This window comes from Erinaceus europaeus, chromosome 16 (assembly GCF_950295315.1).
Source record: "Erinaceus europaeus chromosome 16, mEriEur2.1, whole genome shotgun sequence".
In the NCBI taxonomy this organism is placed as follows: domain Eukaryota; kingdom Metazoa; phylum Chordata; class Mammalia; order Eulipotyphla; family Erinaceidae; genus Erinaceus; species Erinaceus europaeus.
In genome coordinates, this window is record NC_080177.1 from 56,395,352 (window position 1) to 56,416,335 (window position 20,984).

At 42.7% G+C, this 20,984-nt stretch overlaps 1 protein-coding gene across 1 annotated transcript in view; it reads left to right on the plus strand.

The window, feature by feature from the left end:
- Positions 1-20,984, plus strand: part of RYR3 (ryanodine receptor 3) — a 691,732-nt gene that overhangs the window by 388,451 nt on the left and 282,297 nt on the right. The window contains exons 19-21 of the mRNA XM_060175180.1: positions 62-254; positions 17,717-17,933; positions 20,869-20,973. Coding sequence (XP_060031163.1) covers positions 62-254; positions 17,717-17,933; positions 20,869-20,973 — 515 coding nt within the window. The remainder of the gene's footprint in view (positions 1-61; positions 255-17,716; positions 17,934-20,868; positions 20,974-20,984) is intronic.

The window sequence follows — 20,984 nt, forward strand, 5'->3', positions numbered from 1 at the left end:
TCCTGCAGTTTGAAGTGCCCCCAGAACCCCACACGCCTTCTTCCTATTCTTTGTTTACCAGGCCGAATACCCAGAGCTGTGGCCTCCATCAACCAGCACCTCCTGAAATCAGATGACGTGGTGAGCTGTTGCCTGGACTTGGGAGTGCCCAGCATCTCTTTCCGCATCAATGGGCAGCCGGTACAGGGGATGTTTGAGAACTTCAATACAGATGGGCTCTTCTTCCCTGTGGTGAGCTTTTCAGCAGGTGTCAAGTAAGTTATAGCTGTGATTTCATGGAGAGTAGCAGATACCCCACCTCCCCACTACTCATAGGAGCTGGGGAGTATGGCATTCTCTTTCTGGGCTTCAGCATCGTGACCCCAATTCCCTTAGGAAAGACATGGTGATATTTAGATTGATTTGTTCTGTTACTAGCTAGCTTTACATGAGCTCTTGGTGGTGTTATAAGAAGGAATTTGCAAGCAGGCAACATGATACAGGAAAACACACACAAACACACACACATATTAACTCAGAGAAAATGGAATATTCCACACTAGCGGAGAGTGAGTGAACGCTACCTCTGAGCCTTATAACTATGTTTTTACATTTATTTATTAGATAAATAAATTTATTTATTCTGAGAAGGGGGGTAATACCCTAGGTGTTTCCCATGTCTTAAAAGATAACCAGGATATTGTTCCTGTGCTCTGTGTACCTTGGGGACATGGGTGCTCAGCTTGACTCAGACACAGAGAAATTGCGAGGGAAAAGGGTACAGAGATAGGGAGAGAGACAGAGAGACACCTGCAGCCCTGTTCACCACTGGTGAAGTTTTCCTCCTGCAGGTAGGGACCAGGGGCTTGAACCTGGGTCAAGCTCACTGCCCCCTCCCCACCTTATAACTGTTTTCATGGGAGAATGTTTTGGAGGACAATCAAGTATGTCCCTGGGAAAAAAAATGAATAGCATAATTATTGATCCATGGAGGTAGAAATCAGAGATCTCAGGTGTTTTCCACAAGTTTGGAACTCTTTGTCAGTTGATCTGTGGGATTGGTCAGTATGCATACACACTCACACACAAAGGGGCAAATAATTTGTGCTAAAATAAGGAAAGAGCAGACAACTAATTTTCACAACATATTATTAAGGAAGAACAAAGAATATGAGCCCTGTGCCTATTTGCTGAATTCTGAGAAGGGGTTAATACCCTAGGTGTTTCCCATGTCTTAAAAGATAACCCGGATATTGTTCCTGTGCTCTGTGTACCTTGGGGACATGGGTGCTCAGCTTGACTCAGAATATTTCAGGCAGTCCAGAAAGACTCAGAATTGGAGGCAGAAATTGAGTGTGGTTGCCTGCAAAGCAGTTTTGTATGCACTCAAACCAAAGTCGTCCCCAAACAGGTAGTTAATGCTTAATTGTGCCTGGCCCTGCTCTGTGAACTGAGAAGGAAGGAGTAGGGGTGGGGGACGCCTGAATAGGGGTCCTGTAAGATCTACATAGACATTTAATCAAACTTGGGCTTTTCTATGGTCCCCTTTTAAACTTTCACTTCTTGACAATGGTGCCATTTATCTCCTGCTTTCCTTGATTTAGCCAACTTTACTGCCTCATTCTGTATTTACTTGTTGAACATATACCCCCTGCCAGAAGCTGTATAATGCCCTCAGAGAAATATTTTTAATTTTTGTTAATTTCTTAATATTCATGTACAAAATTATGAGGTAACAAGTATAATTCCACGTCATTTCTACCACCAGAACTCTGTGTCCCCATTCCCTCCACTGGAAACTGCATTAGTTCTCCCAAGGCCACAGACATGGGTTAACTATTATTTCTGTAACTATGTATAATTATATATACTTAACCCGAATCCTCTCCCCCACCCACCCAAGTCTTTTATTTTGGTGCAACCCACCAATTCCAGTCCAAGTTCTGCTTTGCGTTTTACCTTCTGTTCTTATTTTTCAACTTCTGTGAGACCATCCCATATTCATCCGTCTCTTTCCGACTTATTTCATTTAACATGATTCATTCAAGCTCCATCCAAGATGAGGTGAAGAAGGTGAATTTGCCATTCTTAATAGCTGAGTAGTATTCCATTGTGTATATATACCACGGCTTACTCAACCACACATCTGTTGTTGGACACCTGGGTTGCTTCTAGGTTTTGACTATTACAAATTGTGCTGCTATGAACATAGGTATACACAAATCTTCTTGAATGGGTGTGCTTTTTTCCTTAGGAATATATCCCCAGGAGAGAAATTTCAGGGTCACAGGGTAGGTCTGTCCACTTCTAGCCTTCTGAGAGTTCTCGAGACTGCTCTTCACAAGGGGTTGGACTAATTTACATTCCCACCAGCAGTAAGACTCAAAGGTTACTGATCTATTCAGCATGCCCAAAATAACTGGCATTTTTTTCAAGTAGGATGTGCACAAAGTACATAACTCTGTGGTGATTAAAATCTCCTGCAGGTAGGGACTGGAGGCTTGAACCTGGGTCCTTGTACACTGTAATGTACATGTAACGTAATGTAATGTACAGGTAATGTAATGTAATGTAATGCGCTCAACCAGGTGTGCCACCACCCAGCCCCCAGGATTTGTTTTGAGTAATTCAGAAATCAAAAAAATCTCTATCATAAATGTTTTTGTAATTCATTTTGTAGCAGAAACCACTGTCGACAGAATTGGGGCTGTATTTGGACTTTATTCTATTGTCAATATTTACATGCTTTTTTAAAGAAATAGCAGTGTATTTATTGAGTACAGATCATCACTTTATTAGTCTATTTAATATATGTTGTATTTAATTTTTTGTGGTAGTTGGCACTAGAAATTCCCAACTCAAGACCAACAGATAGATAGATAGATAGATAGATAGATAGATAGATAGATAGATAGACAGACAGAGAGATAGATGAATGGATGGATGGATGAGCAGGCCACAGCATCAAGTCTTCCAGGGACTAGACTCAAATCTGGATCATGTACATGACAAAGAAGCAGACTGTCTAAGCAAGCAGTTTTGCTAGCATATGTATATATGCATCTACATAAATTTAAAGAATTCTGAAGTCAGAAACATATCTACAAACATTTCAGGAAGAGGACTTGGAGCCTCTAATATAATTTAAATTAAAGGAGTCTTTGGGAATACCCAACCAATTGAGGGTCCATATTAATTTACTGTTTTGGTTCCTTTTAATCTTTGCCAATTTAAGAGCATTGTATCAAAACATTTAGATTTTCTATTTACTATGAATGTGATTAAACATATTTATGCTTATTGTTGTTACATATTATTATAAAACAGTATTTTTAAATTTTCTTTTATATTTGTGAGAGAAAAAGATAGCGTGACTAAAGCACAATTCTATTATATGAAATGCAAGGGATCAAACCCAAAGCTCCACACATGCAAAGTATGCACCCAACCCACTGAGAACACATCCTGGACCCTAGAACCTAGTGTGCTTTTTTATTGTTACTAGTGATTTAATAATGGTTGACAAGGTTGTGGGATAAAAAGGGTACAATTCCATGCAATTGCTACCACCCCTCCCCTCCACTGGAAGTTTCCCTATTTTTGTATCCCTCTGAAAGTATGGACCAAAGATCTTCATGGGGAGAAGGCAGAAGGTCTGGCTTCTGTAATTGCTTCTTCATTGGACATAGGCATTGGCAGGTTGATCCATGACCCCAGCCTGTTTCTGCCTTTCCCTAGTGGTATAGGTTTCTGGGGAGGTGGGGTTTCAGGACTCACTGGTGAAGTTGTGTACCCAGGGAAGTCAGGTTGGCATCTGCAACTTGGTGGCTGAAAAGCATTAAGATATAAAGCTGAGCTACATATTTTTTTTGATAATCAGGAACCTAAAGGTAAAAGTATAGAAGATGAAATTTGGGGTCTTCATGTTGGAAAGAACTAGGAAGTCTGTTTTAAGTATATTTCAAGGGGCCCATGACTTTACTAATTTTTGCTTGAGCCCCGCAGCTTAACATGTAGGTGTGCTGGGAGCATTATCTGGGGAAATGGTGTCAGAGTTGTGGATAAGACTAGAAAGCTGCATCAAGGCAAAGAGAAGCTCCCAAATATGGGAAACCTATATAAATACCATGAACTGTAAACTCCATCATTCTGACCTAGGGCCCATGTCTATTCATATTTAGCATCCCTATCAGTCTGAGCTCACATTCCATGGTCACTTCTAGGAACATTCTAGGCTGCACTCACTTCAAGATCACTCCCTAAGGATACTCAGAGTGGGTAGAAATCAAAGTGCAACACGGCACCATTCAGGTCTTGCACCTGCTGATTCTGGGGTTTCTCTGGAGAAGTAGCTTCACTATGAGCAGCCCGTTTCCAGGTCTGCAGGCTTCTGAGTAATTAATAGACTCAGTAACCCAGACCTCCCCTCCTTGGTCTTGACTATATCTCATTGGGTTTCAATTTTTTAAAAATATTTATTTATTCCCTTTTATTGCCCTTGTTTTATTGTTATTATTGTTGTTGTTATTAATGTCATTGTTGGATAGGACAGAGAGAAATGGAGAGAGGAGGGGAAGACAGAGTGGGAGAGAAAGACACCTGCAGACCTGCTTCACTGCCTGTGAAGCAACTTCACTGCTCGAATCCGGATCCTTACACAGGTCGTTGCGCTTCGCGCCACGTACGCTTAACCCGCTGCGCTAACGCCTGACTCCCATAGTTTCAATTTTCTTTTTCTTCTCCTCTTGTTATTGTTCTTCTTGTCCTCCTCCTCCTTCTTCTCTTCCTTGTCTCCCCCCATGCTTCCCCTCCTCCTCTCCCTTTTTCTTCTTCATGAGAAAGCACTACAGAGCTAGAAGTCAAAACTCTGGAAAAGGAGTCTATTCCACTCTGCTGACTAAGGATCTTTCTTTGGGCTTAGTACATCCTGTCACTTATGTTACATAATGATCTATAGTATAATGAAATATGTATGCATATACTGCCACTAGGGTTATCACGGGAACTTGAAACCACTATTTCAGTTGTGAAAAACTTAAAGAGAAATACTGGGATATTCATTTCAACTTAATTAAAGTATCTTATTAAAACAAATGCATTTAATAATAAAATTGGAAAGAAATTGTTTTCACCTCATACCAAAAAATTCCCGATTGTATGTCACCTTTCCCAGCAAGGTGCGAGGTGATGTCTTTCACTTCTCAATTAGATTTCTCTTTTACAGCCTCATTTCCTCCTATTTAATGACTTTTACTGAGGTCATGCTTCTAAAGTTGTAACTTCACCATTATTTTTATAATTACAAACTCTACTGTTAATAATAGCTAGAACGTCTCTGCCTGCTGTTATCAAAGAGCAAAAAAAAAAATACATATATTTTTTAGACTTAACCACGGCAAAAATCAAAGGCAACTTGAGTGATTACTAACAAAATCCTTAAATCAATAGGCGCTCCCTTCTAACTGTTAAAAATGTGCCTCTTTTCTATTCTGTGACTTGATTTTTCCTTTTCCACCATCAAGATAATTACTGTGGCTCCATGTCTCCACAACTCCACTGTTCTCAGTGGTCATTTCCCCCCCCCCTTCTTTTTCATAGAGGGTGAAAAACAGAGAAATAGAGAGGGACAGAGAGGTAGAAAAAGAGAAGAAACATTGCAGCACTACTCCACTGCTCATGAAGCTTCCCCCTGCAGGCACTCCAACATGGTGACTGGTGACTCGAACCTAGGATCCTCACACATAGTGATGTGTGCTCTCTACTGCGTGAGCCACCACCTGGTCCTCTTCCATGTGGTTTGTTTATAGTACTTTTATTTTTAAAATTATTTACTCATTTTTGCCAGCAAAGTTGTCGCTGGGGCTTGGTGCCTGCATGATGAATATACTGCTCCTGGTGGCCATTTTCTTTCTTTCTTTCTTTCTTTCTTTCTTTCTTTCTTTCTTTCTTTCTTTCTTTCTTTCTTCCTTCTTTCCTTCCTTCCTTCCTTCCTTCCAGACAGAGAGAAATGGAGAGAGGAGGAGGGAATACACAGGACAGAGGGGGAGAGAAAGACACCTGCAGACCTGCTTCATCACCTGTGAAGTGACTCCCCTGCAGGTGGGGAGCCGAGGGCTCGAACCTGGATCCTTACACCGGTCCTTGTGCTTTGCACCATTTTCTTCTTTCTTACTTTGATTGAGACATAGACAAATGGAGAGGGAGTGGGGACATAGAGAGAGAGAGAAAGAGGGGCACCTCCAGCACTGTTTCACTGTCACTGCTCCCCCAAAGATGGGGCTGGAGGCTTGATCTCCAGTCCTTGCTCATAGTAACACACATTCTACCAGATGTGCTGCTACCCATCCCTGTGTGAAATTGACTTGAAGTCTCTAACTCAGGAGGAAGTAATGATTGCTTAAGACTCAAGTCTCATCTTAAGAAGCCTGGGGTTAATAACACCAACCTACAGCCTCACGGACTGTATGTGGTATAGCAGTGATCTCTAGAGGTTTTGCTTTTTATTCATTTTAAGATAAATCAAAGGAATTTTAAAACAGTTTATATCAGCAGAACAGTTTGCTGAGGAGAACAAATGGAGCAGGCAAATTTGCATAGGGCCATAGCATAGCACCACTGATAAAAGGAAGTCAAGCCAAAAATCTCTAACATTCTTGATTTCAATACCTCTCCTAAGTAGCACTCCCAAAGTAATTGCAGCAGATTGTGGCTGCAGTGGTCAGCAGGTTACATGCCTCCTCATTCGCATGAGGTATCCAGCTGGCTATCACTGGCATCCAGAGCTTTGACTCCATTGACACCTATCAGTATTTGAAGAGTTACAGATCTTTGCTGGCCATGCAGAGCAGTTAGGCTTGGGTTGTACAAACCTGTTGTAAGCATTAAGCCTAGCATGCTGAGATATATTTCCTGGACCTTTTTTCTCACACTTTCAAAGTTGGTCTATTAGTGCAGTAGGTTGTCATGTTTTTTCTATGAATTATTTATGTGAATTTATTAGTGAGAGACCTGGGGCAGCTGTATGATGCTAGCTAGGAATTGAATTTGAAACTTCAAAGTTCTCTTCACTGTATGACCTCCTGGGTTCCAGAAGATCCTCATGTTAATAGACTAGATTTTGGGGTGATGCATGTGTAGGTTGAATTACTGAGATGGCAGGAAGCCCTTATTAAAAGTTCCTCACAGGGGGTTGAGTGGTGGTGCACCTGGTTGAGCACACATGCTACAATGAGCAAGGACTCGGGTCAAGCCCCCAGTCCCCATCTTCAAGTGGTGAGGCAGTGTTCCAACTCTCTCTCTCTCTCTCTCTCTCTCTCTCTCTCTTTCTCTCTCTCTCCCTCCCTCCCTCCCTCACCTCTTTCCCTCTCAATTTCTGTCTGTCTCTATCCAGTAAATAAAGATAATAATAGAAAAAAGATTATTTAAAAAAATTCCTCTGGTCAGACGGTAGTGCACTTGGTAGAATGTACACATTATGATTCACAAGGGCCTGAGTTCAAGACCTGTTTCCATCTTCAAGGGGAAGCTTTATGATGAAACAGTGCTATAGGTGTGTCTCTCATTCCCTCTCTGTCTCCTCACTTCCCTCTCAATTTCTCTGTCTCTATACAAAATAAATAAAATTATTTAAAAAGCAGTGATCTTAGGGTCTGGTGATAGTGCACCTGGCTGAGCACATATGTTACAGTGTACAAGGACCTGAGTTCAAGCCTCCAGTCCCCACCTGCAGAGAGAAAGCTTCGTTAGTGGTGAAGCAGTGTTGCAGCTGTCTCTCTCCCTCTCCACCTCCTCTTTCTCTTCTCAATTTTTGGCTATCTCTATCCAATAAATAAAGATAAAACAAAAAAAATTTTTAAAAGGTGATCTCACCCTACACAATGACATTATGGAATGAGCCCCTTGAAGACCATTGTACTAATGTGGCAGTATACCATAAAATCCAGATGCCACTCTTTGATTTGCAAGAAAGTGATGAGTTATTCACTATAATGGGATGTATTTTATAGCTATAATTAAATCCCCTGTAGTATTGAATCATCCCTTGATAATTCAAAAAGATAGCACTATCCAGAGATGGTTGGCATCTGCAGTGCTGTTCACTTTCTCTTGGTATGCAGCAGAGTTGGCTAGACCACAGGTAACCAACCATGTAGCCATCCAGCTTTCTGTGGAGATTATTGCTGAAACGAATGCACCTCGGAGGAGAACACAGTGAACACTGGCTCGATTGCCCTAAGCTTTCATAAGATATTGGCAAGAGGAAACATGGATGTGGGAATACACATAGCTCTGAGTTGCCTCTTATCTTAGCTATATGGACTAAAGATACAACTTGGAATCATGGCTGATGAGTTGAATGCAGGTCAGCACAAACTTACAAATTCTTTCTCTTCTTAACCACAGCCTGTATCCTTTTCTGCTTTGGAATACTATCCCATCTCTAGCAGGGATTCGATGACAGATAAGAGCAGTGAGACACCTAATAAGACTTAACTGATACCTAATAAGACATTTGCTAGTAGGTTGTGAATAATGTAGCCTTATGAAAGGAGAGAGCTCAGCAAAGCTTTGGGTCAGTTTTTAAAAGCTCATAATTTGCCCTAGGCATTTTCAACTCTTCTGTAAATTGGCATGCACAAATCTCAGACAATACAGCTTGGCTCAGTGCCCTCCAGCTTAAGTCAGATAAATAGAAATATTCCTCTACACATCCTCAAAGCTTACAGCTCCTGGGTGATTGTTACTCTACCCATTGCTTACTGCTTAGGTAGAGGGATCTCTGGACACAGTCAGTGGCTGACTAGAAGAGAGGAATTAGGAGAGGAATTGCTTTGTTAGAGAGATGATGGAGTGTCTGAGTTCTAGGTAGACTCCCAGAAGATGGAACAAGTGCTTTAGTGGAAGAGACTGAATTGATTCATGAGATCAATTTTCAAAATCCATTTCTGTAGATTAAAAATAATAATAAACCCTGAGGATAAAGAAGAGCTCACTTTGCTAAAATCATTTCTTTTTAAAAATTTATTTATTTATTTATTGGATAGAGACAGAAATTGAGAGGGTTGGGGGAAGATAGAGAGGGACAGAGACAGATGCCTGCAACAGCACTTCACCACTCATAAAGTTTTCCCTCTGTTGGTAGAGACTGGGGTTTAAGCCCAAATCCTTGCACATTGTAATGTGTGTGTTTACCCAGGTCCGCCACCACCCAGACCCATAAAATCATTTCTTAAATAACATTTTTGGTTTTTAGTTTCAACTTTGACATTGTTTTTGTGATGGTGGGGAATTCAGTGCAACCCAAGGGGAGCAGGGAAGAACATACTTACCTAACGGTGGGAGATTTAAAGTCTAATGGGAAATTATTCATAAACAAATAGAACAAACTATTTAAAAGGTAAACATTGAATGCCACATGGCACTGACTGCTAGGAATAGACTTGTCAGGTATAACTTCGTCTTTTTTTTTTTCCTCCAGGGTTATTACTGGGCTCGGTGCCTGCACCATGAATCCACCGCTCCTGGAGGCCATTTTTCCCCTTTTGTTGCCCTAGTTGTTGCAGCCTCGTTGCGGTTATTATTGCCATTGTTGACGTTGCCTTGTTGTTGGATAGGACAGAGAGAAATGGAGAGAGGAGGGGAAGGCAGAGAGAGGGGAGAGAAAGATAGACACCTGCGGACCTGCTTCACTGCCCGTAAAGCGACTCCCCTGCAGGTGGGGAGCCGGGGGCTCTAACCGGGATCCTTACGCTGGTCCCTGCGCTTTGCGCCACATGCGCTTAACCCACTGTGCCACCGCCCGACTCCCTAACTTCGTCTTTTTAAGTCCTTCAAATTCATAGTATGGAATTTTTGCCCTGGAAAAGTTTTGAAACATGTTTTATAGCTTGTTGGGCATTACGCCAGCCCCCCTGCTCCATTGCTGATACTATGGTCTATTTACATAATTCTTGTTTTGCCTGAGACCTGCCCTGCCTGCAGGGTATTGGTTAATCCCACTGGTTAGAACCTTTGCGACAGCTGCTATGGAAGCTTTCTACTTTTGCGCTCTTTTCTCCACCCCCTCTCCTAGCCATTTCCTTTTCCCACTTGTCACTTCTGGTTTCTAAGATATAAAAAGCATGTGTTCCCGCTCTGCAACGAGTTCCTGGTCTCTCTTCTGTGTCGCTGAGTAAGCAGCAGCCCAGGTTGGCTCTGGTCAAGTTCTCTCCAACCCAGAGAGCACATGCCCGGGAAGAAACACCCACAACACTAGCCCGGCAATAGCTTCTATTACTCTTTTTCAGAGCAAAAATAATCTTAACTAGGAATGTAAAATTTCATTTTCTTTTAATTTAAACACTTGGTGTTCACTACAAGCTGGTGGTTTGAGCCCTTGGACACTGCCTCAATCAGCCAACTGCTATTTCTAACCCTCTAGCTCAGGGCCTGGGGGCAAGATAACAAGAAGTAGGGAATGACTTCCTGTGGAGTTGAGCTCAGTTGACTTAACAGGCCACAAGCACATTTGCTATCTCTTCTGTGTCACTGTCATCATTTTCACAGAATGTCTCAGAGGTCATCTCCTTTGATAGAAGCATTATCACCTAGGTTGACTCCTCCCATCTAGTGGACCCCCACTCCTCTCTCCTTCCTCCCTCCATCTACCTCCACAGCCTCTCATCTCCTTCAGCTCTTGCACCACTGTCCTCTGCTTGCCTTCCTGTGTACTTTCTGGACATAATTCCTCTCAAGATAGCGAAGAGCTGGCTCACTGTGGAAATAGCTCTCTGGCTTTTCTAGGTTCATAGTTCTGAGCCCCTCTGAGCAGAGCAGAATGGCAATTCTCAGTCTCTCTCTCTCCATCTCTATCTCTCTCTCTCTCTCTCCCCCTCTCTCTCCCCTCCCTCCCTCTCTCCCCCACTCCTCCCTGCTTTCACCTTCAGCCAGTGTTTCCCCCATTGACTCTAAGGGAGACTTACCATCGTTGGAGTGGTTCCTTAAATCCTTCATCATTTCTCTATTTCTCCTTGGAGTGTCTATCCAAATAAGTCCTTTATCCTTTATTTAGTTCTTTCTCTCTCTCTCTCTCTCTCTCTCTTTCCCTCTCCCTCTCTCTCCCTCCCCCTCTCTTCCCTCTCCCTCTTCTCCCTCTCCCTCTCCCTCTCTCTCTCTCTTCTTTTCTGTCTTTTTCCCTACCAAGGTTATTGCAGGTACTCAGTACCTGTACAGTCTCTCTGCTCCCAGTGAACCCTGTTGACTTATTTTTAGGTAGAGTGTGACACGCAGAGAGGGGAAGGGAGGAGAGACATCACAGCACTACTCCACTGCCATGAAGCATCCCCTGTGCAGGTGCTCCCATGTGGTAGCCAGGAACTCAAACACAGGTCCCTGCACATGGTAAAGTGTGTGCTCTCCCAGGTGAGCCACCACCTGGCCCCTTCAGATGAATCTTTTACCTTATCAGCTCAGAGGTGAGCGATAGTCACATGGTGGTGCAGTTGCACCACCTCGATTCAGTATGTGAAAACACCAGAGTCTTCTGAATTGTCTGCCATTGGTACCTCTCCTAAAAGCTCCAAGGTGGGGAAAGGAGGGGTATTTATTTTAATACCCTCTAACAATTAAAGTGGGTTTCTCGAATTTTCTCTCTGGTTCCCTTCAAGCCTTTGAGCCACTGAGTCTAGATCTCCTGGACTAGGGTTTAAAGTTGACCACCAAAATTAGTGGTGTTTCACAATTCACTGGATGTTTCCCCACAGACTCTGGGCAGCAGTTTTTATAGGGAGTGAGGAGAGGAGTCACAGATGGGGGCTATGCCTGGCAGCAGCTCCTGTCCAAGTCCCCTCTTGCTGGGGAGCAAGAACTCATGTCTGGAAAGAGTCTGGAAACAAACCAGGTCCATTCTTTCTACTGACTGAAGCATAGCTTAATGGCCTTTGCAGATGAATGCTTCAGTACACAGTAAACACCAATGTCTGGCTCTGCTAACTTTGTACTTGATGAGATTTTGTGGCTACTAGAGGGACAGAAATGAAGACTTATAGTGACCATGGTCTGCGAACACAGACTGACAGGGACTCAGATTATACAGGGTCCTGTTCTAAATAGGAATATATATATATCCCAGATCAGATGGACATGGTAAATATCTTTTTTCCTATTTTGTTGCCCTTGTTGTTGTTATTATCGTTACAGTTGCCATTGATGATGGTGATGTTGTTGTTGTTAGATAGGACAGAGAGAAATAAGGAGAGGAAGGGAAGATGAGGAACAAGAGATAGACACCTGCAGACCTGCTTCACCACTTGTGAAGTGATCCCCTGCAGGTGGGGAGCCGGGGACTCAAACCAGTGTTCTTATGCCGGTCCTTGCATTTTTGCACCATGTGCGCTTAATCAGCTGTGGTACCATCCAACCCTTCCCCCACCTCGACATGGTAAATACTTAATTGTATTGATATGTTTTCTTCAAGTTTGGGAGTTGCTGTCTGTACTGATCCATTTTGCTTGTCCTTTTCCATACTATGGAATCTCATCTGCCAGACAATATATTTAGTCCACCTGCATGTTAGCTATCAAGCTCCAGCAAAAATTACTACAGTCATGGACCCCTAGGAACATACCTAAGATAGACTTTCTGGTTTCTGTCCACCCTAAAATCCATATTACCATCTGCTCTAGTCCTACTGTATGGTTGCTGTTCATTAAACATTTGTCTTGCTTTACATCTTACTGCATTTCAGCCACCAAGTTTCAGGTACTACTATGATTTCATCCTGTACTCCCTAGGCAGATGACCTCACTGGTGTGTCCCAGAGCCCAACACCACTAAGGAAAGATATAAACAGGCTGGGGCTATGATTTGACATGTCAGCACCTGTGTCCAGCAGAGAATCAGTTACAGAAGCCAGCTCTACCTTGTGCACCCCATAAAGAATTTTGTTTCATATTCCCAGAGGGGTAAATGTTAGGGCGAAGATGACCAGAGGACTTTGAACTCCAATTCCATCAGGACCCAAAGAGATAAGAGGGATTAAAACATTTTAAAGAAAGGACACTGAAAAGTAGTAGGTGTGACTTAGAAAGGGAAAGTAGACAGGACCATAGAAAAAAATAGGCAAGCATATATAAATAATAGTCAACACATGTCTGTGATCCTGGGAGAACTAATGCAGTTTCCAATGGAGGCAATGGAGACACAGAACTCTGGTGGTTGAAATGGCGTGGAATTATACCTCTGTTATCTTATAATTTTATAAATCACTAATATATATATTTATTTATAACCAAATGATTGTTATGTTTTTAATAACTAAGTATAGAACCAGAGAACATTGTTCTCTTTAAGTGTCCCATGGAACTCCATCTCCCTCCTCCTCATCTTTCTCCTTTTATCTTTTTTTTATGATTTATTCCCTTTTATTGCCCTTGTTGTTTTATTGTTATAATTGTTGTTGTTGATGATGGCGTTGTTGGATACGCAGAGAGAAATGGAGAGAGCAGGAGAAGACAGGGAGAAAAAGATAGACACCTGCAGACCTGCTTCACCGCTTGCAAAACGACTCCCCTGCAGGTGGGGAGCTGAGGGCTCGAGCCAGGATCCTTATGCGGTCCTTGCACTTTGTGCCATGTGTGCTTAATCCGCTGCACTACCACCTGACTCCCCTCCTTTTATCTTTTTCTTCTCCTCCTCCTCTTCACCTAGCCCCTTCTCCTCCTTTTTCTATTATCACCACCAAGGTTATTGTTAGGACTCAGTGCCTACATAACAAACCCATTGCTCCTAATAGCCATTTATTTTATTTGATAGGACAGAGGGAAATTGAGAGGTATGGGGAGAAACAAAGAGGTGGAAAGGGAGACACCTGTAGCACTACTTCACCGCTTGTGAAGCTCCCCCCACTGTAGCTGAGGGACAGGGACTTGGAGCCAATTTTGTGTGCATGGTAACAGGCACTCAACCCGTGTGCCTCTGCTCAACACCTGGAGCCTCATCTTTTTTTGGTTATATATCAAAAAGATGACAGTCAATTTTAAAATGTAAAATTTAAAGCTAAACAGAACTGGAAAGAGAACTCATGAATAATTAAGTTCATACAGAAGTGCTCATAAGAGATCACTTCCTGGGTCTTGAAATCTAAACACTGATGAGAGGAACAAGCTTCTCACAGGAGAGATGCTCTGTGAGAGGAGAAGCAAACACTCACTACACTATTTCTTTGATGGAAAAGATCCAGGGTTTACCCCGTAGTTTCAGTGTATCAGTGACACAATTTATTGTGTTGCAAATGAACTGGAAGGTTGTCAAGCAATGATTTCCAGACTTAGTCATTATTTTCTGGACATTCACGAAATTAGTAACATTGCAGGCTAATGACTCAATGTTTCTTTTGTGTCATTGTTCATATCCTTATTCCCCATAGATTGTCCCCTATTACATAACATTCAGAGCAGGCACATCCTCAAGGAACAATTATGGCTCTAATTCTATGGCAGTGTTGTTTAGTACTTTAAAATGAGAAATTGGGAGGTTTCGTGTGATTTCTGTAATTAATTTTAAAATAGCATTTTATAAAATGCCACTTGGATAAAGAAGCTGTTCGTATGGGGAAGGGGGGGAACTCTTAATGTTTCTCACTTGGAGAGATTTCTACTTTGCAGTTTGAAAATTAGTCTCTTTGCACAATCACAGTCACTTAGCCAGAAGTTAGATTCCCTGCAAGGCTGCCCTACCAGAATATGCCAGCTAAAGAAAGTGAGGCCTCATAGCAAAGATGACTGTCAGAGCTTTGCTCCATCATAATCATGTTTCCAGATAACAAATCTCTGGCCACTTGCACATGTACACTCCTACTTCGCCATCAGTGAACAAAGCTAGAACTTGCTGCTGCTTTTTTTTCTTAGTCACCAAGGCTTTAGTCCAGCCCATCTTCATAGAGTTCTTTCAGGTTCTGCCCACTGCCCCCTGACGGGTCACACACACAGAGACCAGCAGTGAAGCAGCTAGAAGGATATTGGATTGCTTCTCCTTGCAAGCCCTCTAAATGTTCTCCCCTGAAGTCATACTGATGCCCCCCTCCCACCTCATCTACTGCTGATCAGGCTCAAGGTGGGTGTCCTTATCCAGACTCCTCTCCAATTAGAGGGAGTACTTCCTCTCTCGGGGCTTTTGCACATGTTCCTCTGCTTGGAATGCTCAGGATATTTTCCTTTAAAGATTTATTTATTTAAGAGAAGAGAAGACTAAAGCAATACTCTGGTACATGAGATCCCAGGGGTCAAACTTGAAACTTCTTCATGTTTGGGAGTCCAACACTTTATTTCCAGTGATACCTCCCAAGCCACCTACTTCTGACTCTGGTACATGAGATCCCAGGGATCAAACTTGAAACTTCTTCATGCTTGGGAGTCTGACACTTTATCCCCAGTGAAACCTCCCAAGCCACCTACTTCAGACTATGAACTCACTGATTCTTGCTTAGGACAGTCTTCGTCGACTCTGGTCTGGAACCCATCCCCAGTCTGAAACTATCAATATTTCACATCACCCTCTCAAGTCCCTCACCGAGTGTCTCCTAATTAGCAGTTATGCTTGTTTGTCTAGTTGGGTGTCTGATCCATGAGTGCTCAGTAATAGCTGTTATGGGGAGGATGTGAGTGGATATCAAGTGTATTGATTTTTTCGTTCATGAAGTTATTATTGACCCTGAAGAGTTAGTTTGTCAGGTTTTAATTACTTAAAAGTGTGGTCCTATTTCTGCATCAATTTGATGTAATTTCACTTGACCTGCGAAACCTTCATATAGCTGCAGCGTAGCAGTAGAAGTAGCGTCTCATTTGGAGAACATTGGGGCTGGGTGGTGGCACACCTGGTTGAGTGCACATATTACAATGCACAAGGACCCACATTCAAGCCCCCGGTCCCCACATGCAGGGGGAAAGCTTTGCACGTGGTGAAGCAGGACTGCAGGTATTTCTCTGTCTCTTTCCCTCTTGACCACTCCCTCCCCTCTCGATTTCTGGCGGTCTCTATCCAATAAATAAATAAAGATTAAAAAAGAAAGAAAATATTTGTTTTCTTCCCCTCCTCCTTTCAGAGGAAGCATTGGGATCTAATTCAAGCTTACCCAACCTCTGAATACATATACAACCTATACATGAAGTTCATCCCAATCACAAGACTAAAGGATTGAAAATCTCCAGTGCTTTGCTGATAAGTGCTTGCAGCTACCATGAACTTTCCTTATCTCCCCCCCCCTTCTTTGGGGAATCCCTGAGGGCACTACTGGTGTGTCAGACTCCAGTAGGCCTGGGTGCCAGACCGTAAATGATAGACCTGAAAAGGCACAGATACCCTAGAGAACAAACACTCCTTGCGGCTGCAATCACCTGTTGATGTTTCTTCAGGGTCGCCCTCAAGTGGCTGCTTTGAGTAACTGCAACCTCTTCCATATATCATTTTTGTCATCTAGCGCATATGCCATTGGTCTTTCATGCTCTGTTGTTAATAATTTATTTGCATTTTAAAAATAAGAGCTTTCTATTTTCCCTTGATAGTTATGTCACATATTTAATTGATAGGTGACATGATTCCCTTAATTATGAAAAATTGACTTTACCATGCTGCTATATGATCTTTCCAGAGAATAATATTATCAGTGTTATTTTTTTTAAAGAAAGGTTAGATTTTTTTCATTATCTTTATTTGATAGAAACAGCCAGAAATCTAGAGGGAAGGGGGAGATAGAGAGGGAGAGAGACACCTGCAGCACTGCTTCACCACTCACAAAGCTTTCCCCCTGCAGGTGGGGACCAGGGGCTTGATCCTGGGTCCTTGAGCGATGTAACATGCATGCACAACCAGGTGCACCACCACCCACCCCTCAATGTTAATGCTCTTTAGTAACTCTAGCGATGTGATCTACAATTCTGATTTAACTACTAGAGTAAGGAAGAAAAACTTTATTTCCACCACAATTTTCCCTGGGGCTTTGTAATGCAAGATTCTGCCACTACTTGCAAATATTTTTTATAGAGAGTAAGAGGCAGAGACGGAGAGATAGAGGGAGGGAGAGACGCAACAGCACTGCTCCACCACTAATTAAACTTACCTCTTGCACAGTACTCCCATGCGGTGGCCAGTGGCTCCAACATGGGTGTTTGCACACTGTCAAGTGTGAGCTGTACAAATTGAGCTCTCTCACAGGATCCTACACTTATTTTTTAATAAGTCTTTTATTTTTATTGTATTTTTATTACAAGCAGGATTGTCACTGGGGCTCAGTGCTTGCAGGACAAATCCACCACTCCCAGCAGAGTAGGATTAGGCTATAATTCTTTTTGTTTTTGTTTCTAGAGACAGAGAAAAATTGAGAGGGGGGAGGGGAGACACAGAGTGAGAAAGAATGACAACTACAGCACTGTTTCACTACTCGTGAAGCTTCTCCCTGCAGATGGGGGACCTGGGGTTTGATCCCAGTTCCTTGCACATGCTTGCTACCTACCCTCACACATAGCTACTTGTTAATACCAAGGAATACTTACGTAAATCTTACTTTCTAAGAATTTAGCCACTCTGGATCAGCAGAGATTCACATACTGCCAGTTTCATCTCCACTGCTCTGCTATGTATTGAATCCAAATTCAGTCGCCTCCCAAGAAAAGAATTTGGAGATGGGGAGAACCAGTCTTTAATCTTCACCTGGTTGGGCTGTAGTGTTCTTTAACCTTTCTCCCTGGATCTCTCCAAATGACAGAGTGCGTTTCCTGATGGGTGGGCGTCATGGAGAATTTAAGTTCCTGCCTCCTTCTGGCTATGCCCCTTGCTATGAAGCATTACTTCCAAAAGAGAAGATGAGACTGGAACCTGTCAAAGAGTATAAACGTGACGCTGATGGTGTTAGAGACCTGCTGGGTACCACCCAGTTCCTCTCTCAAGCCTCTTTCATCCCATGCCCCATAGACACCAGCCAGGTAGGTGCAGGCTGCCAATAGGACAAAACATAAAGCAATGAGGATGAGTCCTCCTCCTTTCTCTCTCATCTCTGAGTCACTCTTCTCAGGCATTTTATAGAATCACTTCATCACATGAATAACTACTTTTTTTTTATGCTTCTGCCATGTTTGTACCAGAATTCTAAAGATCTGGTAATTAATATTTGCTATGTGAAACTTCCTGTACTAGCCTTTGGGAAACATAAACTTTTCTTAAAGTCTGACTACAATGAATGCAGAATGGATAGAATGCACAAGTAAATGCTAGGGATACCCTTTTGGCTAGAATAGTCTAGAAAAGTCTATGTAGAGATGATGGAATTCACTCAGGACCTCTAAATGCCTTCAAATGGGGAAAGGTTTCCAGGCATGAAGTAATTGGAATAGTAAAAGTCAAAACATGAGTTAGGCACAAGTAGCCATGAGTATTCTCATATTTATGGGGTGCTTGGTGAAGGAGGTGCATGTAGGGAAAGAGGTGGAAATTCAACTGAAGGAAATCGGGTTGCAGAGAGGGCTTTGAAAATGCTGATAAGCAGACATTGCTTTCTCTGCCCAGAGTCTATAGTTAGTGGGACAAAACTGCATGACTGTGGCAAGGGCCATATAAGAATTTTCAGTACAAACTATTGTATTTACTGTTGAATGTAAAACATTCATTCCCCCAATAAAGAAATTTAAAAAAAAAGAATTTTCAGGGGGAGTCGGACGGTAGCACAGCGGGTTAAGCACAGGTGGCATAAAGCACAAGGACTGGAGTAAGGATTCTGGTTCGAGCCCCTGGCTCCCCACCTACAGGGGTGGGGTCGCTTCAGAAGTGGTGAAGCAGGTCTGCAGGTGTCTATCTTTCTCTCCCCCATCTGTCTTCTCCTCCTCTCTCCGTTTCTCTCTGTCCTATCCAACAACAATGACATCAATAACAACAATAATAACTACAACAAGAAAACAAGGGCAACGAAAGGAAATAAATGAATATTTTTTAAAAAATTTTTCAGTATTCTCTCTATACCTGTGCTATGATTCAAATCACCATTCTAGATGTAAGCAGATATAAATGAAAGAGGACTTGGCTTCTCAGACACTTGGTGGTAAAAGTCTGAAGAAGCATCATCTGTAGAAACTCTCTACTATGAATATGCTGATATTCAGATGAGGTGGTCTGACTCATTTTCATATGGCCTTGTTCAACTGTGTATGCTTGGTCCTAACTACTTACCTGCTGTAATGACGGATCATGAATCTCCATAAAATAGAAACAGGAGTGTTCCCTTAGAGAACCTAAGACAGCACTGTAAAACAAGCTGGGGCTGAGCTTATTGGTAGGAAACTGCAAGAGGAGATCATTATAGTGAAGAAGCCTGAGGACCAAAGAACTAATTTAGCTCTTGCTAGGAGTGCAAGGCTACCACTACGTGAGCAGAGCAGAGGAGGAAACATGCCCCAGCCTAATCCTACTCTGTGCCACTTCCCTTACTAGCAATCAGAAACGTGATTATTTCTCAGGAAAAGCCTTCATGGAAGAAGTAGACCTCAGAAGAATAAGGGTTAGTTTTGACGAAGGTCATAAGGAGGGCGTGACTCAAGTAGTTGAGGGGGACTGGGCAGTGGCACACCCGGTTAAGCACACAAGGATCTAGGCTTGATCCCCTGCTCTCCACCTGCAGGGGGGAAGTTTTATGAGCAGTGAAGCAGGTCTGCAGGTTTCTCTCTGTCTCTCTCCCTGTCTGTCTCTCACTCCTCTCTCAATTTCTCTCTGTCCTATCCAATAAAATGGGGTGGGGGGATGGCCACCAGGAGCTGAGCAGACTCTTAGTGCTGGCATTGAGCCCCAACAATAACCTGGAAGCAAAAAAAAAAAAAAAAGAGTAGAATGAGGGGATAAACAGATGTGATTGAGGGTTTAAAAAACAAAGCATAGTGGGAGTCGGGCAGTAGCGTACCAGGTTAAGCGAACATGGCGCAAAGCACAAGGACCAGCGTAAGGTTCCCCGTTCGAGCACCCGGCTCCCCACCTGCAGAGGAGTCACTTCACAGGTGGTGAAGCAAGTCTGCAGGTGTCTATCTTTCTCTCTCCCTCTCCATCTTCCCCTCCTGTCTCCATTTCTCTCTGTCCTATCCAACAACGACGACAAGGGCAACAAAAAGTAAAAAATAAATATATTTTTTAAAATCATAGAGATAAATTAGTAAACCCGAAGTTGAATTTAATGATCAGGGAGACAGTACAGTAGTATACACAACAAACTTTCATGCTTGAGACTCAGAAGTCCCAGGTTCAATTCCCAGCCCCATCATAAACCAGAGTTGGGGAGGGCTCTGAAAAGAAAAAGAAACAAGAAAAAACATCTTTAATATGAACCCCAGGACCAGGAAATTGTTGCTAGGATAGAAATACTGGGGAAGTTCTCTTTGGAAAGATAAAATTTATTATCTTGATCTTATAGTTTTTAGGACCTATTATTCTGTGAAATCTCTGCTAAATGAGGTGTTAAATGGAAGATAATTCACATAGAGCCAACTGTGCCCTCTCCCCCTCCCTAGAGCACATGAGCCAGTTTGCAGGTGAACTGTTTCTCACTAGAGTCCTGGGCAGGAACTAACTAGAGTCAGGAACTAACTGTGGCCTGTGCTTGAACCAGTCACTTGCTGACTTCCGGGAGAAGAGAGCCCAGATTGGAGGCAAGTTCCCTTAGGAATACGGAGAGTGGATGGGCAGAGAGGAAGGCTTCCCTGGAAACACCTGGCTCTAGCTGGACTTGGTCAGGATAGTGCAACCCCTCCTAGACAGTATGCCTGTGAATTCAGTTGGGGCTTTCATAACATCCATACAGATAGATTTTATGAAAATGTCAGAGAAGTTGATTCATATTTATGATTCCCATTCTGATTTAGGATGTGTTCCCTTTCCTTTTAGGTTGTTCTGCCACCTCACCTAGAGAAGATTCGAGACAGACTTGCTGAAAACATCCATGAGCTTTGGGGGATGAATAAAATCGAGCTTGGCTGGACTTTTGGCAAGGTAAGTGTTTC